At 39.9% G+C, this 26,747-nt stretch overlaps 1 protein-coding gene across 6 annotated transcripts in view; it reads left to right on the forward strand.

The window, feature by feature from the left end:
* The window catches only part of CPED1 (cadherin like and PC-esterase domain containing 1), a 270,971-nt gene that overhangs the window by 223,615 nt on the left and 20,609 nt on the right, over positions 1–26,747 (forward strand). For all 6 annotated transcript variants that reach the window (XM_053897714.1, XM_053897712.1, XM_053897715.1 and 3 more), the window contains 5 exons: positions 5,267–5,403; positions 19,712–19,932; positions 20,189–20,290; positions 20,696–20,783; positions 24,835–24,981. In XM_053897714.1, coding sequence (XP_053753689.1) covers positions 5,267–5,403; positions 19,712–19,932; positions 20,189–20,290; positions 20,696–20,783; positions 24,835–24,981 — 695 coding nt within the window. The remainder of the gene's footprint in view (positions 1–5,266; positions 5,404–19,711; positions 19,933–20,188; positions 20,291–20,695; positions 20,784–24,834; positions 24,982–26,747) is intronic.

Raw genomic sequence — 26,747 nt, forward strand, 5'->3', positions numbered from 1 at the left:
AAGTTGAAGATATGGTACTGAGATTCCTCAAGAAGTGGCATCTTTTTCTGTTCATTAAATTTGCTGTAACTTATGCCAGGCCCTGTCATGAAGCTATCTCCATGCCTGGCCCTTAACAGGAGATGCTGCCTTCGAACAGGGACCTTCTGGTAACTTGAATAGCGAGGCTTCTTTAGAGAAGACCCCAAAATTGACTCCCCAGTCAAGCCCATGCCTCTTAGCCCGACGATACCAGGCCTCGTAATCTGACCCTTTTAGGCCCCCATAATCTGGCCCTTCCTCTCTCCCAGCTCCTCCCAGCCTCTTGGTTTCACTTCATGCCAATAATGCTGCTGCAGGGTTCCACATTCTTGTCCATGCTGTCCTGTGCTCCTAAAAGTCTTCTCATCTTGGTCCAATTCTCCCGATGCTATATTTTCCTCTCCAGGAAGCCTCTCCTTACCACCCCACCCCCTGATTAGCTCCCCAGAATACTTTGGGCACATGTTTACCGTAGCACTTACTTCATTATGTTTCAAGTGTTTAATTTCTCTCTCTTTCTCTAATCAGTAGTTTTCAAAGTGGAATGGTACATCTGAGCAGGAGGAGGGAGTGGCATGGGACAGTCCCCAAGATGAAGCCAGTAAAGCTTAAAATACATACACATTTATTTATGTCTAATCATTCTTATTTTTGTTTTATAACAAACATAATACATCGATATGGAAGTATAGGTACCTACATTACAGTGCGTGTTTATTAATATAGTAAGGGTGCATTAGCAGTTCGTTTTTATGATGACTGCCCTAGATTGTGTTTCTCCAGAGCCGAGATTGTCCCTCATGCATCTTTCAGTGTCTAAGATGATTCAAAAATGATTGCTGAACTAAAACCGAGATCCAAGCCCTCCTCCTTTCCACAGAAGATTGCGAGCAGTCAGGGCACAATCGACCAGGGAAAACTGCTTCACTCTTATGGTCCTAAAGATCTAAAGATTCCAAACAAGTGAGATCGGCAACAGCAGTTTGCGCGAATGGAGTTTTGTTGCCAGAGACGATTTCCTTCCTTGATGGTGGGACTCCCTCCTGCTGAAAGAAGCTGTCACGGTGGGACAACATTGGGAGGAAGTTTATTTAGGAAGTCCAGCCTTAACTTGCATGACCATAGATTAGTTCTGAAATCTTATTTTCACAGCACATTACAGTTATTTAGCAGGACTGGGTCCGTTTTTTCACCTTGCCAACGAAATGATGGTTTATGTGTCTTTTCGATAACACTAGCTAATATCATTTTGCGTGACTTTTGTTCATATTTTTAAGTTGATCTTAAGCCTTTAGAGAAGAATCTAACTATAAAACACAGACTAAGAATAAAAGTTCTTGCTTAAGAAAGAAAAAATAATTCTAATCTAAAGAAAGAAGAAATTTATACAATGATTTTGAATGATAATTACCTTAAAGGAAAATAACTCCAAAGGCATTTTACGACATATAAACAAAAATATTTTATCATGTTTTATTTGTAGCAAGGGAATATGACAACTTATACTTTAATACTTCTAGTGTTGAAAATATGATGTGTTTTTTTCTTCTTAAGGGAAAACTGCTTTATTTTATAACAGTGTAGAGTCAGGACTTAGTGCCATCTATATGATTTTACATCTCAGCATGGCCCTAGGTCACAAAGTTGAGTTTCTTCCCTCCATTATGTCAGGCAATCTGATTCACTTAAATGGCTGGAATCTAACTTGCATTAAATATAAAGCTATAATTATAAACCAAATAACTTCTCCCAAAAGCCCTATTTATTCCTCAGAATGTCATTCCCTAAAACATATGTCATACTCTATTTCAGAAATCACAGCTTTGATTCATTCAATGTTTAAATATATAACATAGAATTCATGTCTCTCTTTTTGACAATTTTAGTTAAGAGCTGGTATCATTTAAAATGTCAAGAAACTCCAGTCTTGCAGATGTTATACAGATGTCTATTTCAAGCAGCATTACTAAATCACAATAAAAAAGGGGGGGGGCATTTTAAACCAATACAAAAATGCAAAGAGTTATGACTGTATAAATATATAGTAGTATGAAGCATTGAGGCCAAGATTTCAGAGACCCAATCAGGAGTCCTTTTGATGTGCATGAGATTTTATGCCCACAAACTAATTGTGCCCATATTTGGATTTTTGTGCATGCAATTGGCCACTTATTTCTTCAGCTTTAGAAGCAAATGGCCAAAGAAGACCTCAGCTTGTACAAAATTAGCTGTCAGCAAGGTTAGAGCAGGACAAAATGTCTGGGGGAGAGGACGCAGGTGCCCTTAAATATTCAAGGATCTGATGAAAACAGAGACCTTCAAAATATTATTAGATATAATCTCATTAGCAGAAACACATTTATGTCCCCAACATACCCACCATCCTATTAGAAAGAAAATTACCCATCTTTTTTTTTAAACATAGTCTCCATCAACAGGTGAACCCACTAAATAAATCCAGCTTTTTAAAATAAAGGCATTCATTAAAACAACCTGATGTGGGCTTTCCTATAAACAAGTGCTACCAAAGAGACCATTGGGCCATATTTCATTTTCAACTGATGATTTTGTGCTAACCTCGCCTAATACGACAAAAAGATCAGAAAATTGGAGACTCCAAGACTTCAGTCCTGGTCCAACCTGTCATTAACAGCATGATCCCATTTCTATCATTTAATTCTTGTGGCCTCAGTTTACCTCATCTGGCAAAGAGGAGGGTGGACACAAGACCCAAAGCCCATTCCACCCCATTCAAGAGGATGCCCACTGAATACAAATCATCGTGAAGATGTGAAGATGTGAAGAAATTGGTTACTGATTACAAACCCTATATTCCAGTGCAAAGTCAGAATTAGAAGCAAGTTATATTCTAAATGAAAACCACAGAAAAATCACAAAACGGAAATGGATGGAGAAACAAGCATTTTTGAGGATAATCTTCACATTGCCATTCAAAAGCCAGCACCTCTCCGTCTTTTAGTAGCACTGCTCTTCTCTACATTTGGAAACTTTGGAAATGCCTTTTACCGAGCAGACCTTTTTCTCTCCTATATGTAATCTTTTGTGGAAGCTACTTATTTCTTTAGTCCCTGCTGTCAGTGTGGCTTCGTCACCCAAAGTACCACCCATTCCATCCTTCCAGATCTTGTCTATCCAGAAGACGTGAACACATTTCAAGTGCCCCATGACAATTCTGACTTCTGTGATGCTTTCTTTATTCTGAACTACCACGGCTTACTTGAGGTGGGGGCGGAGGAGTAAAATATATTCATCGATTGCTGGGTATCGGGCACTATGGCAGGTGCCATATGTATTTTCCTCACAGAGAGAATATTAAGTAATTTTTTCAAGCCAAACAGTGGTTCGCAACTGTGGCTGCATATTGGAATCACCTGAAAAGCATTTAAAAAACACCGACGCCTGAGTTCCATACCGGGTGGTTCTGATTAAATTGGTCCAGCATACGATCCGAGCACCGGGATTTTAAAAAGCTTTTTAGGTGACTCTAACATGCAGTGCTGAGGTCCACAGAACTAGCTAGAGGCAGAGCTCAGGTGTGTGTGTCTCTAGAGCCCAGACTCTTTTCATACCACGCAGCTATTTTTACTCAATTATGCCTTTTTTATTATGCTGTAACTATTTTACATGTATAAATTGTAACCCTCTAACCTGATTGTAAATTTTTTGAGGCTTAACATTGTAGTTAAGAGGCTTAAATATGTTAATATATGAAAGTGCTCAGAATATCCCTAACCTCTGGCAGGTGCTATGAAATGTTAACTATTTTTTAAAATTATTATATTTTAACATCAGTAGCACCTAACATCTTGTAGGGTAAATACTTCAATAACGTTTTAGGTTAAAATCCTCCTAGAGAGTACTATTTTCTTTCATCTCCCCCAGTTCTCTCTTAATATACCCACACTTCTTTTTTTCTTTTCTGTGATCAAGTAGGAGGCCATAAGCTAAACCTCCTCTCGTATTTTATCATTTCTAACTATTTCCAAAAACACTCACACGATTCTGACATCCTTGAAGTCATGCAATGGAAGCACACCATATTCATTGCTCAAAAGTAGAGATTCTTCCCTCTACCACACCAGATACTTTTGTTAGCAGAACCACAAATCAAAGCCAGAATGGACAAAGTTGTTAATTTTTTTTCTTTCTAACTCAAAAAGTAGCTGGGAATATTTGGCTCCTCAATGTTTTGAAGAGAAACATCTAGTGGTAACATAAGCAAGACCTTTAGGGTAGAGCATGTGATTGTTGGAGACGTCAGGGCATTCTCCACAAAGGATATAAATAACCACTCTGTATTCAATGTTCTAGTTCAAACTCCATTTCTGAAAAGATGAAGAAGGAAAAAACAAAAATAAAAAATCCTTTCTTGATTTTTTTTTTCTGATTATGAACATCTCTACTCACACTAAAAGCTGAAGCGTTTTGAATACATATTACTTTATCACTAAAATAGAAAAGATTGCAAATGCATTGAGAATATTCATTTATCTTATAAACATTTACTAAAGCTCATGACCTACTCTGTGCCTGAAGTCAGCTAGTAACAAAGATAAATACGATATTGTAATTGTGCTAGATATATTAAGCACATTATCCCATTCAGTCCTCCCATCAACCGTGTGAGAACAGTACATACCTCATCTAAGGGCTGGAGAAATGAAGGCCACAGAGCTAGAAAGAGCTGAAGAGATTCACACCAAAAAGGTCACCGATCAAATTAAGAGCAATAACTAGTCTTCGAAATAACAAATTAGCAGTATATTGAAATAATTCTCTTATATCTTGACTCTCTTGAAGGCAGGGGATAGATCTATTATTGGATTGCTAAGCTAAGCATGTCTCACGCTAATAAAGATTAGTGGTTAATTACCTCGATATCAGTGGCTTCCCATCTACTTTGGTTCTATTAAGTGCCTAGTGTACTCTTTAAAAACAAGTAATAATTGAGTAGTACCCAATCACTTAGTTTTTTGTAAGGATGCAGTTTCACAGAGCAGGACCCGTACTTGACTTCAGCATGGACTGTGTTCTTTCAGAATATTTTTACCTGTTGCAACTCTGTTTGGTTGTCAGGGGGGCGTGCGTCGCTCCACAGATGTACGCAAGAGTGGTCTTCTCACTGTAACATTTATAATACTGTGCCATAGCTGAATTCTAAAGTAACTTGCAAGCTGTAATTTCACTAGTAGAATGTGAGCAAAGGTCCTGCTGTCTATTCCAGGCCAATGGATCGTGCCTTGCCTTAGCTGTTCAGACAACAGGACCTGTGACTGGAGAGAGATAACGTGGCAGCCTCAGAACTGCCAGTACAGCGTTCTAACTAAGCCTCAACTCCAGCGGTGCCTGGGGGGAAGGAAGGTAGGTTCCGGATCCGGCAGGGGAAGCCTTTAATTTCTGCCACCTGCATCACCAAAAGCCACGCTGTTGTATTTAGTAGACCAATTCCTGCTCTCTTACTCTGCGGAGGATAACTAATGCAATGCAGTCTGGCTTTTTGAATCACGGGCAAATGTTAGAATAGAAGAGCCTTAACAATTCTTGCTCAATTATTTCCAAATAAGTCTACTTGACAGATGGAGGATATTAAAGTCATGTCCTGTGCTGACCCAATTCCATGCTGGTTTTTCTCAGCACAAATTGGTGAGCGCTTGCCACGTCAACTGACAGATGGCGGTTCAGAGCAGCTGGCCTGGTCAAACTGCAGCTCTAGCGAGGCACTGCGGTGACAGCCGACGTCTGCAGCTCGCTTGCACAAGCCATGAAATGTTCTTGCATGTGAGACTCACTTCTGCTAGAGCTTCCTGGGTGCATGAGACACTAACCTTCCTGATCTTCTTTCACATTCCCGGGCAGGTCTCAAACGGACCTCACTAGGCTGCCTTTGCTTTAGTGAGGCTTCTAAGCTGATTTGTTGGACACGCAGTGTCTTCTTACTAGGCGCACTCTGAGTAGGTAGATTCCGGCAGAGCCCTTGGACGTGCGAACCGGGCACATAGACTGAGATGCTTGGTTAACATGAAGTAAGTAATTCTTACCCAGATTTTCAAAGTTCTTTCCTTACAAACTGTTTGTAAGCTCTCACAGATGGGCAACACGGAGTTCCAAAATTGATTTTTTTTAAGTTCTATTAATGCAAAAGGAAATGAGTACTGGAATGAATGTATGCTAGCTTTTCAGATTAGGCCTATGGTTAGATTTTCTACTAGCAAATAATTTAAAAAGAATTACAGGGGGTGAGGGGCAGGGCAGGAGGATGGACATTTCTTCATGGTGATTCCAATACAACTGCACCAATTTTCATGACTGAGAGTATCTCTAAATATAAAAGCATCAGTATTACTTTCTTTTAAAAAGGAAAGCAAGGGGAGGGGCACCTGGGTGGCTCAGTTGATTAAGCACCCAACTTTGGCTCGAGTCATGATCTCACAGTTAATGGGTTCAAGACCTGCGTCAGGCTCTCTGCTGACAGCTCAGAGCCTGGAGCCTGCTTCGGATTGTGTCTCCCTCTCTCTCTGCCCGTCCCCTGCTTGCAGTTCATCTCTCTCTGTCTCTCAAAAATAAATAAACGTTAAAAAAAAAAATTAAAAATGAAAGAGGCGCACCTGGGTGGCTCAGTCAATTAAGCGACTGATTTCAGCTCCGGTCATGATCTCAAGGTTTGTGAGTTCGAGACCCATGTCGGGCTCTGTGCTGACAGCTCGGAACCTGCAGCCTGCTTCAGATTCTCTGTTCCCCTCTCTCTCTGCCCCTCTCCTCTCATGCTGTGTCTCTCTCTCTCAAAAATAAATAGTTAAAAAGTTTTTTTAAAAAAGAAAAAAGAAAAAGAAGAAACCAAACATTTAGGCTTTTATTAACTGTCACTTAATATTCTTATTAACAGAGAATTGATTGTGTGCAAGGAACTAGGTGTGCTGCTAACTTTCATACCTTATGTCTGACCAAACTGTAAGCTTCATGAGGACAGGGAACATGTTTGAATCACTGCTTAGCACAACTTTTTGATACGTAATAGTCACTTAACAGATATTTATAAACAAATAAATTAAAATCTTACTTCTTTCTCATCACAAATCTGTGAGGTAGATATTGTATCTGTTCTCTACTTTAGAAATTTAAAGCTCAGAGAGATTGAGTAATTCTCCCATGATCACACATGAATGTGTGGCTGCTACTCTGACATTTTTAACCACCAACTTGGATAACCCAACATCCACATCTTAGAAATGCAGGACTGGAAGCAATGAAAATAGTTGTTGCTCTAACAGTCAGACTTCTCTAAACTCTTCCAGGATACTGTTCCGACCTCAGAATTTAGAGCATTCGGGAAAATTCCAAGATGTCACAGTCTATTAACCTGAAAGGCAGTAGATGTTCATTTAAGTTCATAACTAAATTCCATGGCTTTTGACATGACACATATTGTTTCCTGGGCTCATTTTATTCCTCTGTAAAATAAAAGAAGCCTATATGATCTAATCCTATGCTGTAGATTAATCAGCTTTGTAGGAAGCTATAAGCCCTTTTCCTCCTCTGTGTTAAAATATCATAGACTGGGGTCATTCCCCATAGTTCTGTAGGCCGAGATCTCTGAGATCTGGAGACCAGCAGGGTTGGGTTCTGGTGAGAGTTCCTTCCCAGCTTCCATCGGCTGCCTTTCTGTTGTCCTCACAGGGCAGAGAGCTCTGGTCTCCTCTCCTTCTAAAGACACTAATCCCATCATGGAGGCCCCACCCTCATGACCTCATCTAAACCTAATTACCTTCCAAATGTTCCACCTTCTAGTACTATCACTCGAGGGGGTAGGGTTTCAACACATAAATAAACCCAGGGTGGGGGGACACGGGGAAGGGACACAAATGATATGGTCTTTGCTAATTTCAAGGTAGATTATTAGCAACTCTACAAAGTAATGATAAGAAAAAAGGAAGATCCCTCTTTCTGTCTGTCAGGGAGACAGAATGTTGCAAACTCTAAAAATAACCCCTATATGCAGATAAGGTGCTCCTGGCAGAGACCAGATAGCTGGCTGCGTGGGGGGGGTGGGGGTGGGGGGGGGGGCTTCTCTTAGAGATTCTCTTAGTCCAGAGGTGCTATTCGGACCTTCGTGCTCAGAACTCCAATTTGTTAGCATGCTGGCAGTGATTCTACAGAGTCTGATTTGTTTACCAGGATGCTAAAGTTTTCTATACACAACAGGGAAGCATTATACATTTTTAGCAGAGGAATGACACAGCCAGAATTAGAAAAATCTTTCTGCAGCAGTATGGAGACTGCCTACGGGGAGGAGGAAGTGGGTGCTAGGGAAGCAGAGGCTGTTTCGTGGAAAAATTCCATCATGCAACATTGAAGAGTCAAAGAAAGTATAGATTCCAAGTATAGATTTCTAAAGAAGCACAGATTCAAAGTTAGTATATATTCAATAGTATATGTATACAATAATGCCACTAATATAAAAACTTAATACATACATACAAGCATGCCTACACATACAGAACAATTTTGGAAGTAACACAGTTAAGAATGATTATATAGGAGGGCGCCTGAGTGGTTCATTTGGTTGAGCATCCAATTCTTGATTTCGGTTCAGGTCATGGTTCTTTCGTGAGATCGAGCCCTGTGAAAGGCTCAGCACTGAGCACAGAACATTTGGATCTCTGTCCCTCTCCCCAGCTCGTCTCTCTCAAAAACAACAACAACAACAACAACAACAACAACAAAATAAATGATCACATAAGTGAAAGGGAGTGGGAGAAGGGTGGGGTGGTGATGGGACCAGCAACATATTTTGGGAGGCCCAGGGCAAAATGAAAATGCGGGAGCCTGTGTTCAAAATTATTAAGATTCCCAAGAAGGCAACCGCAAAGCAATAGCACGAGTGCCAGGCCCTCCTGCTACATGGACTCTGCAACACCCAAGGTCACATGCCCATGATGCCACCTCAGGTAGCAGAACATGTTTGGCGAAGGATGAAGAGATCTTTTAAAATATCTGTATGATTTTCTTTTTTTTTTTTTTACAATGGGTGCATATTTTTAAATCTAAAAATCTGTACTTTAAAATTTAAATCAGAACTAAGGCAGAGGCAGTGGAAATGCAAAGGAAAGAGACCCTGAGGAAGAAATCTTATATTCACAATCATGGACCTGGTAATATAGACAGGTGCATGCCCACATACACCACACAGCACAGAGAAAATTGCATGAACACTCACAACTATGACTATCAAATAGCACTTATTTTAAGAAGACTCTATTTATGCATAGAAGTGCATTAGCAAAAAGCTTTCCCAGTACATTGATTTCTCATTCTCCATGAGAGAAATATAAATACACAAAGTATCCTGAAACTCTTCATTACTAAACTAAGACAATTCTCATCCTACCCAGAATTTTTCATAATCATTATTCTATTCCAAAGACAAATACATGTTAAGGCATACCATTTACAAAAACAGAAAAACAAGTCACATAAATATTTTGTTTTTTAAACACCTTATAAACTGACATTTGGGGGGGCTCACTTTCTACTATGTCAATCATTCAACAGACGCGTATTATTTGAGTGACATTATACAGAAATTCACTTCATAAGGATAGCAGGGTCAGGGAGTGGTAGGAACTTCAGACCTACAATCAGGAAGCCTGCACTAACTACAGTTCTGATCCCATCAGATAAAGTAATTTTTTATTCATCAACATCATCAGATAAACTCTGCTGCCCCACATCAGAAACCTTGTAGTATCTGTTATCCCTAACATGGTACCAGAGTAGAAGTTAGCCACCTGATTGCTTAAAGTGAAGCTCACAATACTTTTTATAACTTTTGTGATGCTCCACTGTTCATTCACTAGCCTAGCTTTTGTTGAGTTAACAATCTGTTCTAGGGGCATACAAACATGATCCTCCAGGGAGCTAAATTTCCAGTAGAAGGAGACACATGAGAGAAGCAATTGTTTCCTCATAGCGTGATAACTGTACAGGTAGAAAGAAGCTCAGAGGCTGGCACCTGACCTGTACTTGAGGTTCTGGAAAAGTTGGTAAAAGAGAAAGTGCCTATGGAGGGCGGTGGTGGTAGTTACAGGCAATCTACCAAACACGTTACTTTGAAATGAACTGGTTTAAATGAACTGGGGGGGGAAAAAAAAAAAAAAAAAAAAGGATCTTCCTTTCTTTCCCCTGAAAGAATCTACAGGGAGGGGCGCCTGGGTGGTTCAGTCAGTTAAGCATCTGACTCTCTGTTTCAGCTCAGGTTATGATCTCACGGTTTCGTGAGTTTGAGCCCCACATAGGGCTCTGTGCTGAAGCGTGGAGCCTGCTTGGGATTCTCTCTCTAATCTCTATCTCTGTCTGCCCCTCCCCCACTCAGGCTGTCTCTGTCTCAAAATAAATAAACTTCAAAAAATTAAAGAAAAAAAAAAAGGAATCTGCCAGGAGAGTCCTATCACTCGAGCCTAGGTCCTTTGATTCTCTCAGATTGGAGAGAAACAGAGGAGGGGCAGGAACCAATCAGGAGCGCAAGAGAGGAGTCCAAGTTTCTCATTTTTTAGTGCATTGCAATTTATGCTTCTTGGATTATGTAAAAGTGGGGACATATCTAAACATGCAAATTCTAACAGTAGAGTAGCCTTACTAACATGAAGACTGTCAATTAATTTGTAACTCAGACTTTTTACAGTGAGAAGCTGAGTTTCACTGTTGCCATGAGCAGGTAGTGAAAATGTTGTGCTACAATAAAACAGAACTTCAAATCCAAATTAAGGCAGACTTCAGCTTTTGGAGATGCATTAAATGGAAAAATCTTTCTCCAAGAATCAGATTTAAATGCCATAGAATTTGACTGAGCTCGTGAGAAGTATTGGCAAATTCGGCCTCCTAGCATTCTGCTTTCTTTAGAATCTCTAAGTGGTCATTTCCCTCAACTGAATTTCCTTATGTTGTTATTACGACCTTTTACATCTTTTTACTACTATTTTACACTGATGAATGCAAGGCTATACTAGGAAATACATGCCCACCTGTGGGGAAGGGACAAGACACAAATCAGTTGAGACTTAAAAAGGAGTTCAAGTTTCCAGTAACTTTGACCAGGAACCCCACTGTGCTTAGTGGCATGTGAGCAGAACTGTACTTTCTATAGTCCATCATTTGCCTTCACTACAGTGTTGTAAACAGGAGGCTGATGTCTGGAGAAAAGATGGAAAAAGGTTTCTCCTCGAAGCATTTGTACCCCATTTCTAGGTCATACTTGCTTGTGTGTGGAGGGCAAGTAAATGTGGGACTCCTTTTAGACTCTAAACTTATCCAAATATGAGTTATTTCATGTATAGGTTTTTGCATATGTGTTATGTATAGGTTTTGTGTTGTATAACTGTGTTGGGTCAAAGCAAAATCAATTGAAAAATATCAGCTATGTGTTCAGTTATACTCACACATTTACCTAAATAGATACCCACCTCTTACTTAATAAGCTCTGAATGGAACATTCATATACAAATTTATCAGAGCATAACTCTGTAATCACAGTGCGAAATTTATAGGAAATAGTTTGGAAATACGATAATCAACTTACAATTGAAAAAACTTAGGAGCCGGACCAAACTGAATTAAACATGCCCTTATTTTGTTTGTCAGTTGAAAACGTAGCTCAGAATTTAAAACAGTAATAAAGTATCTGAGAGAAGAGTGCAATTAAGAAAGGGAAATACAAAAAGGTGGTATTTACTGAAAGTACTTAAATTCAGCTGTTAAAACAGGAAACGTAACTTACATCTTCAAGTAATATTTGCAAGTTAAGTAGTATCTTGGACTTAAAGGTGTTTAAATTTTTGAAGTGTGGCTATAATAATATGTTCTGACTAATATGTGAGTTCCATTATAGTTACACAATTCTTGTTGCTTGTCAGTTTCAATATAAAGGAAGGATAAAAGGGAAGGAAATCACCTCACTCTCACCAGGAAAGGATGGCTTATCCGTAATGCCCATAATCCAAATTGAACAGCAATGTAGATAAATAATTTTGTTCTGAGCAGCTAGACCTACATGTAGGTGATATTGCTTAGCTGTTTACCCCCCCCCCTTTTTTTTGGCCAAATTTCATGTATTTGAGGGTGATTTGCCTAAATGGCAATTTCCATTTGTTCTTGACCCCAAAGAACAATTTGGTTGGTTATCTACAGCCAATTTAATCAAAATGCATCATTGGAAAACATTTGTAACCATATTATATTTCACAGAGAGATGCTTTGCTGAGCTAGATTTTCATCACGCCCTAAATATCATTAGCCATCTGATCAGTCTTAGCTTCATATTAGGACTGGATGACCCCTTGTTTTGTTTAGAAATGAATATCTTCTGGGAGCAGTGGTGCTCAATCACACGGCTCATCAGAATTGCTGTGGAGCTTTCTAAATAGATGGGCTATGGTTGGCCCTGGACTATATGTAATGAGTAAAATGCCCCTTCACCTCATTGTCATTTCCTTAATTACCTATGAGAGAGCACTCCAGTAAGCAGGCATTGCCTAGATTAATGGACAAGTAGCTTCTATTGCATTCCTATATAACTTCCCCTCCTGGAAGGTTTTAGTTAGGTCCTGTTAGCTGGGTTGAGTCCTGTCTCGGCATCTACATGCATTCTGTTGGTTCTGAAGAAATATCCCTATTTCTGTGAATATTGAAGATAAAGTCTATCCAAGAGGAAAGAGGAAAGGAGGGAGATTATTTAAATCAAGAGTTTTTTTCCTTGTCTATTGATTCTACATATATCCAAATTCTTTTTGGCCTCAACAGATCAGGAGACTCTGAAAAGCTAACAAGTTCCAGACATTCTACTGCCTTTATATTGACTCAACCCAGATAGCCAGATACTCTTCTTTCCATTTCTTTATAACTTGGCTTGCTAACTATGCCCTTGCTACTTTTGATGACTCTGCAGAAAGGAGGCAATGGAATGTATAATATCTGTATGCTTAAGTGCCACCATTGTTAGTTCCCTTCATTCACGATGAGTGGAATGAAAACCATTTTATTTTATATTTCAGTCAAAAATTCCCAAGTTCTAGTTGCATTTTCAGTAATACTAATACGGATACTGATACTGATACTAATGATACTTCTTGCTATTATTTGTCTCAGGGAACCGATTTTCTTAGAAGTCTTTCTATGCATCATGTGGATTATAAATTTAGCTTTTCATATGTTTCATACTTTTGCTAATTCACATGTTGAAAAATTTGAATTTAGGTTTTAGGTTTTTTCCCCAGGAAGATGGTATGTAGGAGAAAGTGGTAGCTATGTGTTGATAAAACTCATTCCCTCCTCTTCCTGGCAAATGTAGCTTGACTACATTTCTCAGTCTCCCTTGAAATTAGGTGCTGCCATAGGACTGAGTTCTAACCAATGGAATGTGTGAGCAGCAGTGATGTGCCCAGCTGCCATGGGGGCCCATAGACAACCTGGCAGCTCTTTACTCCTCCTTTCAGCTGGATATGGATGCCCACAAAGGTCTTTGAAGCCATAATTGAAGCAGGCACAGTCTAAACATCCTGGGACCCTGCCGCACCCCATACATACACCTGCCTCAAACCACCTGAACTGTTTTCCTGAGGGAGAAATAAACTTCATTTGTGTTCAGGCAATTATACCTCTCAGGGCTCTATTTGTTATAGCACATAGCCCGTCCCACCTAATATAAGGACTAGATAATAAAGAAATGAAGGTAAAGACAATTAAACCATGTCATGTGTTTTTAATGAGATGACTTAAAAAAAAAAAAAAAAGTCCCAGGCTTTAACAGAGCCTAGGAACATGATGCGCTTCTAGGTCCTCTGGTCCATGGTGGTATGAAAAAGAGTGGGAAGATGCCAGCCCCTGTAAACTTTTCAGTGACACACTTCCTGCTGAGTCTTGGGAATAGAAAAGTTACAAAAGTCCTCTGAACACGTCTTTGTCGCCCACTGATGCACTGAGGTCCAGCCTCTCAGCACACATCCAGGCACAGATGCTTCTGCTCCTCTCCAGAGCCCACCTTGATGGAGACAGGCTCTCCTCTTGCACTGCAGAACCCAAAAAGAGATGCTGCATGGGAAAATGCCATTCAATCTTGGAATAAGATTGCTACTGGAATCCGAAATATGATTCACGTGATTCCTGTGTTGGGCTTATTGAACCAATGCTTAAGCCATTGTTCCACAAAAGTTTAAGCTGGTTGTTTTTATGGGAATTTTCAAAATGTTTTTAAGATGAAAATGCACTTACTGTTATTGCTGCCACTGTTGCTGCCTTTGTGTTGTTTCATTATTGTCATAAAAAGTCAATATATGTTCATTTTAGATAACAGAATACACTGTCGTATCTCCCTTTGCAAACTAACCACAGTTAACTTTCCAGGACCTTTGCTACACATCCACATGCTTTTTACCAAAAAAATTGCAATCATTATTTATATTGTGATTGTAATTAGCCCTTTATAAAAGTTAACTGAAATCTTCCCCATTACAATGTATCCATATTATGATATCATTGTTAAAAGAGGAAAAAAATTTAAGTGTATGATTATACTTTAATATAAGCAATCTGGCAGACATTTATACTGCTTCCAGTTTATTTTTCTTTTAAAATATATTTTAATAGACATCCTTAAATATTTCCTAGAAGTGGAATTCCTTAAAAATTGCCAACTTATACACACAACAGCGGTTTCTATTCATCCATTTAACACATGAGAACCGACTTTTATGCCAGGCACTCTTCTGAAGCTTGGGATTCAACAGTTGAAAGAAAACAAGATAAAAACCCTCCCTCGTGATCCTTACATAGTCTGAAGGAGAGGGTTCATTTCCCTGAGATCATAAGATTGTTGGTGCTTTTAAAATCTTTGCTAAATTGGTAGGGGAAAAATTAGCTATTTTGATGTTTTATTGCCGACATGGATTATTTTTATAATTGCTTACTGGTTATTTGTACTTAATGATCACATTTATTTTCTTTGATTGCCTATGCCAATCAATACCTGTACGTGCTAGTGTGAGGCAATAATATTCATGGGACAGAAGAGTTATTTGAAAATTGTACGACCTGTTATGAATATCTGTTATGATGATTTAGCCCTTTTAAAGTTGACCTTTAAAACAAATAATCTACAAATTTTATTTTTAAAAATTCTTGAATTGGATGATATAACAGATATAAAGATTGGGGGTGCCTGGGTGGCTCAGTCGGTTAAGCATCTGACTCTTGATTTCAGCTTAGGCCATAATCTCATAGTTTGTGAGATCAAGACCCACATTGGGCTCACGTTCTGGAGCCTGCTTGTAATTCTCTCTCTCTTCTCTACCTGCCCCTTCCCCTGCCAGCATACGTACACTTGTGCTTTCTCTCTCTCAAAAATAAATAAATAAACATTTAAACAATAAAATATCTAACACGTAAATAAAATATATTTATAAAATAAAACATTTAAAAAAATAAAATAAAACATATAAAGACTGAATATTAGCCATGTAACTGAAGAAAAACCACTCCATTTCCTGATGTTATTTTTAAATTGTGTATGTATACTTAAAAGAGCTGACCTTTTGAAGTTAGAAATCTTTTAGGTAGGAATACCAATCAACGTTTTACAAAAACTGCTTCCCCTACAGCAGAGGCAATCTTAAAATCACAACTGTATTTTCATTTTCATTACAATTTAATCATTTGAATTTGTCATGAATAGAAAGGCAATGGGAGAAAATAATTCTCTAGAAAATATTCTTCCCAGACTAGTGTCCATTAGACTTGAAAAATGCTGTCTAGATATTTGCAGTTCATTTTTTGGCAATGTTCATTTATTTATTTTTGAGAGAGACAGAGAGAGAGAGAAAGCCGGGGAAGGGCAGAGAGAGAGGGAGACAGAATCCCAAGCAGGCTCCACACTGTCAGCTCAGAGCCCAACATGGAGCTCAAACTCAGGAACTGTGAGATCATGACCTGAGCTGAAACCAAGAGTCAGACTTTTAACCGACTGAGCCACCCAAGTGCCCCTAGATATTTGCAACTTAGAACTTGTTTTGCAGAGGACGGTGGTGGGGCTTCCTCCCCCCCATCCACGCACCTTTTGTTGGTCACTACGAAGGGTTGGAGATGTGAGGGACTCGAGTTTCACCAGCAACCCTCTGCGTCCTGCTGGGGGACCTATAGCAAGGTTAGTAGGGCAGGAGAGAGACTGCTGTGATTTAGACATTCCTCCCCATCTTCTCTGACATTTTCTCTAAACAAGCTAATGAATTTACAGGGGCTAGCAGTGCACTGCAAGTCACACTAAATACATTCAGAAGTGCTCCGTGCCCTTCCTATGCCTCAATGCTAGCCCACTTCGTATGCTTTCTGTGTGCCAGGAACAAGACAGGCGTTAAAATCTCATTGAGGTCCTCAAAAGTGGTGCTATTATCGTCCCCACTTTACTCATAAGAGAAGGAACCTTTGGAGGGATCATATAATTTGTCTAAAATTGCCTAGTTAATAAATAACCATACCTAAGAACTTTGACCCTTAACTCTTTTTGCCTCTAACAGTTTTGGTGGGCTCTATCTTTGTATAATCCCACAGAAAAGACCAACTATATAGAGATGTGCTTCTCTCAATAGTGTGCAGCTACTTTGATTCTCCTAAACCTCTATATCTCTCTCTGTAACCCACAGTACAGACACCCAGTGACCTCACTGGCTGCCTGGAGATCCATAGGAGGGATTGCAGCTTCATATTATAATGAAAAGAAACTTTCAGGAAAACTTGTAGTGGCAATTTAGTTTAAAAGCTGATCTTGGGGTGCTGGGGTGGCTCAGTTGTTTAAATACCCGACTCTTGATTTCAGTTCAGGTCATGATCTGGTTCATAGGATTAAGTCCCGGGTTGGGCTCTGCACTGGCAGAGAGGAGGCTGCTGGGGATTCTTTCTCTCCTTCTCTCTGCCCCTCCCCTGCTCACGCAGGCACTTTCTCTTCCTCTCTCTCTCTCAAAATAAATTTTAAAACTTTTTTTAAAAAGCTGATATTAAAGGCCTTTTACTGGTATTAAGAGCTGAAATGTGCTCCCACCCAACCAAATTCATATGTTGAAGTCCTAATTCCCAATACCTCAGAATATGACTGTGTTTGAAAGTAGAGCCTTTAAAGAGGCAATGAAGGTAAAATAAGGTCTTATGGGTGGGCCTTCATCCAATGTGAGTGGTGTCCTCACCAGAAGAGGAGATTAGGGGCGCCTGGGTGGCTCAGTCGGTTAAGCATCCAACTTCAGCTCAGGTCATGATCTCGCAGTCCGTGAGTTCGAACCCTGCGTCGGGCTCTGTGCTGACTGCTCAGAGCCTGGAGCCTGTTTCGGATTCTGTGTCTCCCTCTCTCTCTGACCCTCCCCCATTCATGCTCTGTCTCTCTCTGTCTCAAAAATAAATAAACGTTAAAAAAAAAAAAAGGAGGAGATTAGGACACAGACACAGAGAGGAAAGACCATGTGAAAACATAGAGTAGATGGCCATCTACAAGGCAAGGAGAAAGGCCCTCGGAAGAAATCAACCATACAAATGCCTTGATCTTGGACTTCTAGCCTCCAGAATCATGAGAAAATGGGGGGTATAGCTCAGTGGAAGAGCATTTGACTGCAGAATCATGAGAAAATGGATTTCTGTTGCATAAACCACCGAGCCTGTGGTACTCTGTTATGGGGGCTCCAGCAAACTAATACAGATGGAGTTGGAAAATTACTAGTACTGTGTCTGAAATTAAGAGCCTTCCTGATTATTCACAATTCCCCTTTTAAAAATCAGAAATCTGGGCCAGAAATACAAATAGTTACAGGTCAAAGTAAGAATTTCAAATGATTTCACAAGTTATTTAATCATACTGGAATTTTATTGCCCCAAATAGAACTTGACCAAGAGGATCGGTGACTGGGGCCTTGGCATCTTATGTTATTCAGTTCAACTCGATGATGCTTATGGTGTTTGATCTGAGGGCAAATCAGAGACGTTCTGGCATTTCTTCACACAGCTAATTGAGTACATTCACCATGGAAAGGACAAACTTTTGCAGATTCTCACCTAATTTGTTGTGCATGGACAAATGCAGTCGTGCCTGAGAAGTGATAGCAATGACTGCTGTTGAAATCAGAGGAAAATATGTGCATGGCTAACGGAAAGAGAAATCTCAATACAGAGAGAGAAAAGTGAAGAATGAAATCAACCTGTTCAAAGACCTTAAAAAGGATTGTCTCTAACAAAAGTCGTTTTGACTTTCAATTCAATAAATATTTTTAAAGTGCATGCATGGTAGTATGGGGGAAATTAGAATTTAGAAATTAACCCTGGCTCTGACCTCAAATACTTCTTGATATGATATGAGAAAAAAAGACACAGACACAAATAGCCATAGTTTCATGTAGTCTTTGATAACATCTGTCATGGAAATTAAAAATGTAATGAAATCACAGAGGACAGACAAGGTCATTGGACAAGCTGGGGCATTGGGCAAGACCTGCTACGAGACATGTTTGTTTCGGGTCTGGAGGTTGTGTAGCGTTTACACAGGTGGGGTGGCAGAGGGAGGAGCTTTCTAGACAGATTAGTACAAGGAGAAACAGATGTTGTGGAGTGCAAATCATGTTCAGTGAAAAAGGAGGAATCTTACATGACGGAAAGCATTGAGAGGATGGGGCCATTGATCTTGCACTTGGAGTTAAAGGGCCTAGGCTTGAGTCCTGTGTTCCCCATTTACTAGATTTATGACCTCAATCTCTTTGAGCCTCAAATTCCTCATCTGTGAAATAGGAATAATGACTCAGACCTCACAATTATGAAGATTAGAAGTGAGTACTCTGTGTGAAATCTCCACCCAGCAAAGTCTGATATGCAACAAAAATTTAGCAAATGTTGGCTGAACCTAAGTAACTAGGCTTAATTTTATAGAAAATGGAGAGCTGATAAGGTTTTTGAGCATGAAAGTAACATGATCAGAAGTAGGCATTTGGAAATTTATCCCTGTAGTACTGTGTGTGTAGAATGAATTCAAGGGTGGCCACTAGCACAGATTTGAGTTAAGGGGAGCCTGAAGCAGAGCCACACTGGGAGGGGATGTGGAAGAGGTGATGAGTATGAGTGTTTGAGGGCCAATGGTGCTGGGTCTGCTCCTGGGGACATAGACGACTGTTCAGAAACTCATGCTCCGGGTTCTGTGGCTCTTTACTCAAGTAGTGGCATGACTTTTACTGAGATTTTTAACCTCTGCAGATCCCCAGTTTTCTCATCTATAAAACAAAGAGGTTAGAAAAATCTCTAAGTGTTCTTACAGCACTAAAATAGTTCATACCTATTTGAATCAATAAAATTTGTGAAGCTAATTAAATGGGAAGGCAAACAGCATAAAGGAGGAGGAGAACCTGAAGGTAGTGTAAAGCAAAAAGCTTTAAACATGAATTAGCAGGTCAGTGACTGATATCATTGCTAGGAGTGTGGAAGAGAGGAAAATGAACAGGTTTGGGGGAGAATATGATGGATGTCATTTCTAACATTTGAAAGGGCTCTCCTTCAAAGAATTAGACTTGTGGTTTTATGAGTCCTCAAGAAATCACTTATTTTATATTATCTCTCATCCTGTAAACATCAGGTTTGAAAGCAAATATTTTTCTTTAATTTACAGATTCTTTTCATTGGAGATTCAACCAATAGAGGAATAATGTACTATCTGATCGAAAGACTAAATGAAACCTTGCAAGAATGGCAGAAGGTCCATGGCACAAAATTCTACCACAATGTCAATGGTGGGAAGACTTTGGTCAGTTATTCCTACTATCCCCAGTTCTGGATAAGCCCTTCATTGAGACCAACATTTGAAAAAGCACTTGAACATCTCTTGCAAAGGTACAATGGAACTCTTATGTATGGCACAATGCCATAATGTGCTGATGTTTTACTAGCGGTCATAATGGCTCACTGTATATCAAATGTGCTGAAAAGCTTAAATGCCAAGTAATATGGCTGAAAATGAGTTGGAAACGACAAGGGGGTCCTGTGATCAGGATGCTAGATATGGTTCAGTGAAATGTGAGGCACTGCTGTTAAAATGTTTGCCATCTGTTTCAAGGCAACATGTGTTGTTTTCCTTCCTGGATTTCAGATCACGTCCCCTGGAGAATACAGGCCAGACCGTATTGGTCGTTGGTGGTGTTCAGTGGCTTAATTCCAATCACCTACAAATTATTCACAAGGTTTTGAAGAGGTAGGTTTCTGAAGTAATAACTGTCATTAGTATCCTAAGTTAAAAAGAAAAGTCACCCTTAATGTGACTAAATTTCATCAAGATTCTATCTAAAGAGCAGTTTGTAATTTAGAATAACATACTTGAAGTCTAGTTTAAAATGTTTCAAAATACTTTCGTATCCAATCACTGGATGGCTCTTCATTATCCAAATGTGAATTTACTATGGGTAAAAACATGCCCAATGGCACATAAAACTCTACCCACAAAAAAAAACACCCTAAAATGTATCATATTTATAAAATGAGAATTTAGTCTTATATGCTAATTATCACATTCTAGAAGAATTCCAGTGTATTTGTTTATGTAAGCACAAACATCTAGAAATGTAATCAAAGTTTATGACCTCAGAATTCTGATTCACAGGGAAAATTTACTCAATATCCTTGTGATCATCAAAACTTTGGGAATTGGATTTCATCTGCCAGTGGATGGACTGCATTTCTTGACACAGGTAGGCCCATTCCCTCCAGGCTATGTGAACTTTGTGGTTCCTATAAGAATCTTTGCTGGTGTCTGAAAAAGAACCCACAAGACACTACGCAATACTCAGTGGCCTTCATAAAAATCAAAGGAGGATAATATAGTTAAGGATTATGATTTCAAACCAGTTATAATTATTCCGGGAAATAAGGAGACCATATCACATGAATACATTGTGGATGCTTTGAGCTCATAAGAGAAGAAAAGGGATGCCGAGCTATGAAAAAAACAAAGAACTGGGGGGTAGATGAGAGAGATTAGGCTTTAAGTATCCCCTTACCCCACTAATGTTTCATACACCTTTAAAGACTCATGCTGGAACCACAAATGAAATTGTCAGTATCAATGAGTACTTTGGGGAAGAGTGGCTTTTTTGAAGATGATTTCTGACTGATTGCTTTTCAAAAAAAAAAGTCTTTGAAGTAGTATCATTAGTTTTTCCTTTCCTTGGATATTCATAAGTGGGAGGAGTTAGAAGCCTCTGACCAGTTCTTCTCGAAAAGAGTAAATTAGTCTCAACACTGAATAGAAGTCTAAGAAAAGAAAAGGCAACATCTGTAGGCAAGAGAACCAGCTGCTCTTGTTCAAGTGAGGAGAGTTCACCGGCAGGCAGGTTTGTGTGCAGTTGCTTCAGGGAGCTCAGGGGAGAACTGGGAATTGGGGAGACTGGGAGCTGTCCGTGTACTGTGTAAACTGAGTGAGATTTATTTTTGTATAATAATGTTGAGCTCTCCTAGCTCTCCCCGGTGCAGATTACACAACCCCCTCTCCCTTCTTGCCACCTCGCCTGCCGAGATGCTAGATCTGTGATGCAAAAACAGAACTGGTAGAAAGTGGCCCAAGTGAAGCCTCCAAATTCAGCTTCTTGGAGTTAGTGTGGGGAAGTTAGGGTCACTTAAAATGAGTGCAGGTAGTTTGCATGTTGGGTAGCTGAAGGGTTGGAGACTGAGGGATTAGACGAGGGCTCCTCTGATAATTTTTGCTGTGGGTTTTGAGTTAAATCTCCTTTAATGTTATTTGAAGGCTATAGTCAAGGTTACAGTTGATTCTTGAGAATTCTTCTCTGAGCCCCACTTTCCTCCTTGCCAAAACTGGAGTACTTAGGGCCCCTACTTATATGTAGGTTCCTAACTCTGAATCAGTTCATCTCAGCAGACAGCAAACTTTTCTACAGCACTTGCTTTGTGCCAGATCCTGTGTTAAATACTATGCTTCCCACCAGGGCTTTGATGGTCCTCATCAGTCTTTTCAAACTGAATGAAGGCAAAAGGAGGGGAGAAATGGAAAGGAAAGAATAGAATGAAAGAGAAAGGGATAATATCAAGTGGAGACAGAAACTAAGGGTGAACTCAATCATAGGCTTCCATGGCCATTCACGAGCTTGCCTCTGCCTTCCTCTGTGGACTCATCCCTACATATACACAAACGTGCACACACACACACACACACACACACACACACACACACCACTACTGAGCTCAGTCCTACTGGGCAACTTTCAGTTTCTCAAGCACACCATGCTCTCAGACACTTCCAGGTCTTTGAAATCAGTGTTCCTTCCTCATGGAGCCCACCTCTCACCAACTCCTCACCTGAACAACTTCCAGTCACCCTTCCAGTGTTAGTCTACCATGGGGCAGACTTAACTGATGCACTAGACTCAATTGGCTACTCCTGCTATGAGCTCCTATAATAATGTCTTGTGACTTTATTCATGTCGCAAGATACAATCCTTGGTTGTCTGTCTCCCCTGCTAGACTAACCTCTGTGAAAGCAAGGACTGGGGCGGGAGGGCTGCATTGCTTACTCTGGTACCCCAAATGCAAAACCCAATTCTCAGCAGATGGTAGATTTTCAAAAAAATATCCCATGCAAGGAGTGATCATATGATTTAGCTGCTCCCAGATCGCCCCTTCAAGGCTGAAATATTCATTCAACTGGGCCACTGGGAGTGTGACCCAGTAAGGACTCACACCTGACTGCCGACAGTACTGCCTTTCTCTGCAGAGCCCCAACTTGCCAGTGCAGGAGTGCCAAGATTCAGTCCCCTTTCCCCAATTGGGCCATCCTGGAGGGACCATGCCAGCTCTAAAACTCCCAGGGGGGTGCACAAAAAGCCTCTGTTGGAGCTACATCACTTCCTTATAAGTGTTTGTTCCCCCAAAGCACTCTACTGTTATGCAAATTCCCGTCTCAGAATCTATTTCCCAGAGAACCAACCTTTCTCTAGAAAACTCTCTTAAGAAACTGCTTACTGTAAAGTCCCATATACCTTTCATAATCAGACATATTAAAGTTGAGAAAATACTTGTAACTGGACAAGAAGAAGCCTGCAAACAATATTGAGCATCATGGTTCACATGATGGCACAGACGAAATTCACATGTGCTTCCTTGCTCTAGATTCCTTCAGTGGGAATTTTTTCTGTTCACTACTTTTATTTTGGGGGAAATGATGTCACATAAAGATTAGGTATGCTAGCACAGTGGAGAAGACAGAAAATTAGACCTATGTGTACTGCTTCTGTTACTTTGCAGCCTGATCAACAAATGCAAGTGATTCACTTTTTCACCGGGAAAATGAACAGCATTTTTGTCCTTTAGAAAAGGCAAGAGCAATCTCCTCCCTCTGTCAGTTTGGGTTTTCTAAGAAACAGACAGCAGACAAGATTAGCAGAATAAGGGGATTTATTAAGGAGAATGTCTGGAAAGGATAAAGGGAAGGGTGCCAAGTAGGCAGGAAGAGTTTCAGGGGATAGCACCCAGTGCATATCCCTCAATCTTGCACCAAATATTTTTTTGAGTGTCTACTATGCATTGGGCACTGTGGTTGGCTGTAATGTGTCTGATATGAAGGGAGTGGAAGGATGGATGAGGTAGGAAGAGTCTCAGACTACAGGTCAGTCTAAGAAAATCCTAAACCAGGCTGATGAGGAATCTCAGAGTTAGAGTAGTTAGTGCAGGGTCCCTCCTCTCAGCAGTGGATCTGAATTAGACTTTCTGCCAAGCGCCATTGTTGCTTTGGACATGGTTGGGAGGGAGGGAAGAATATGATCCAAAAAAGCAGCGGCTGGAAATTTCACTCAATTCTGCTGCCCCTCTGAAGCACACTCCTCTTCTCTGGTGCCCCCACCTCCATCCAATAGGCAAACCTCACTCTGCTTTGGATCCTCTTCCCGAAGCCTCACTGTCCAGCTGTCCCCCTGCCCCTGCACAGCTATTCCTTCTTCTGACTAGCCCAGAGCCCAGCATATTTAAATCCATTAAAGGACTGAGCAAATGCTTACAAATCTATTTCTCCTGTTAGAATACAATGTCTTAAGAGCAGGGGTCATGATTTATTTTTCCTTGTATTCTTGTCCCTTAGCAGAGCTAAGCACAAAACAGACACTAATTAATATTCAAATGACTAAATGAATAAAAGTCCAAATAGATGGAGACAGCCTTTGTGATTTTCAAATTTTGACTTTTAAAGTAAGACTTTTAAATATTTCAGTGGATCTTTGTCGGAAATAAAACAAATTTTCATAGAAGGAAAAGTTCCAAACTGTGTGTCATTATAGATATTTATGTGTTGGTTTTTTATATATACATAAATGTTCATATTTATATTTTGAATAAAAAACTGATAACACATCTTTACTTAAGAAATGCAAAAAACGTTGAAAAAAAATTAAAAAAAAAAAGAAATGCATGTGAAGGGCACCTGGGTGGCTCAGTCATTTGAGCCTCTGCCTCTTGATTTTGGCTCAGATCACGATACTCTGCATCGGGCTCCATGCTGAGAGTGGAGCCTGCTTAAGATTCTCTCCCTCTACCACTACCCCCCCCCCACTGCTCTCTCGCTCTCTCGCTCTCTCTCTCTCAAATAAAATTTTAAAAAATGCATGTGAAATTAAGTCTTTTTCCTGCAGTGGGATCTATCTGTAAAAAAGACTATATTTACATGATTTCTACCTGAGTTATTAAATCATAAAACAATCCTTTTAATAAAAATTCTCGTTCTTCTCTTTTGCAATATAGAGTGAAGTTCAGAACTTATGGAAAGAAAATTTGATTATTCTGGATGCTGCAAAGACATATGGCTATGAAGTGGTTGACACATTTACTATAACGATGGGGCGATACAAAGAGTTTTTGCAGGGGACGTGTGGATGTCACTTCCATGAGGTATTTATGCTGGCTCTTTATTTATTGTATCTTTTGATTGGTTAGATTGCTCATTGTATCTTTAATTATATTCTCAGTCTTATTTTGTATTAAAAAACTATGTCCAAAGGAGATTAAATGATGTATTCACCATTATTCAGCCAGAGCATTTAGCAATCACAACTTGAGACTCTACAAAATAAGATGTTAAAAAAGAATTCGTTTTTATGTAGACATTTAAAAACTAAGACCACTGGTCAATGAAAGCAGGAAGATGGAAACGTGGAGAGCACTTGCCTTGACTAACAGACTCTCAACCCGTTAGGAAATTGTGGCCAAAGAAGGTATAAAATCTCTTTGGTGGAGCATGAAAATCAAGACAATTTAATGTGCTAAACTAATGAACGACCTTCCTCCATTGGTTTATCCAATGCATTAAACAGGTGGGCCTGTGTTTTGAGTAGTCCCCAACACCCCTGGTGAAAATTATTTCATTTCCGGTCAGTAATGTATTAGGCTAAACTGATAAGGTGATAGCAGACGATAATTTTAACCTCCCTTCCCCCCCACCATTTTTTCAAACTCTGTGATTATTTCCTCTTTATATCACTTGAATAAAATCTTAGTAAGTCCCATAACTTTAAAACCACTTTCAGATAATAAGAGTGAAAAAGTATTTTCAGGCATAAGAAGAATGACAGTTCAGTACTAAAATTGCCCAGTCCTCTTATAACCACATGAAGTCATTTCCTTCCCCCAGCTCAGGCCCTCTTGGGTCTCAAAGCCCAAAGGAGGAAAGAGGGTGTAGGAGCTTTCTTTCCTCTTTCTCTCACCCCTTTCGTCACTGGGTCAGGTTATGGAGATGTTAAGGACAATGAAAGTCTTACTTGACTGGTGTAAGCATAACCCATTGATGTACTTTCTGGGTAAGGCATGCTAATTCTTGTTAAAGTGCTTTTGTAAACTTCCTTGAAGACCCTCCTTCCCACTGGGGCCCTCTGACTATGCCTTCCTTGATAGAGGCAATACCTGGGCCCCTTGACTTCCAATTGTCCCTCCCTCTGTTGTGGGTCACCTTGCCACTCCAGTCACCCTCCTGAAAACTATTCAAAATAGCACTAGGCTTGCTATACTGTTGCCCACCTTTGGTCCACCAGAAACACTCATGCACACTTGCTCTGCTGTTGCTAGAAATAGAGTTAGCTGCCAATACAGCCCTCTCTCTCTTTCACTCTTTCTTGCTCTTGGTCTCACCCTTGCTCTCTCATTCTCCCGGCCATCTTAAAACTCATCTATAGCCACAGTGTCTCATACCAATTCTAATGCTCCCCAAACCCTAAAGGACACACGTCCACTTCTTAAAGTTGGTCTCTCGAAGGCCCCTCTCATTTGGCTTGAAGCAAGGGTAAAGCAATTCCTTATGAGGGAGAAAGACTGTCAATCATCTGGACAACTCACATGGAAAATCTCTCTCTTCCTTCATCTTCATTTCCCTACTCTTTTAATGAGACAAAGGTTTGCAAAACTGGATTTTGTCTATACTTTTTCAAGTTTTGCATACATTGTTTTGGAGTATGAAGTTACTTGGCTCCTGTTGTTTGCTCTAGATCTTAGGAGCTTCTGCTGAAAGTGCAATGGAAGAAAAAACTGAAATGTCTCATCTGATCATTTTGCCAGACACGGGATCTCTTGTTCTTTCTCAAATGGCCCCCTTGGTAAACCAGAAGGCAGTCATTGGACTGACTAGGGAAATGACCACTAAAAGTTTCTTGGATCCTGTTTTTCAG

This window comes from Panthera pardus, unplaced genomic scaffold (genome assembly GCF_024362965.1).
Source record: "Panthera pardus isolate Hobbes unplaced genomic scaffold, ASM2436296v1 HiC_scaffold_8, whole genome shotgun sequence".
Taxonomy (NCBI): domain Eukaryota; kingdom Metazoa; phylum Chordata; class Mammalia; order Carnivora; family Felidae; genus Panthera; species Panthera pardus.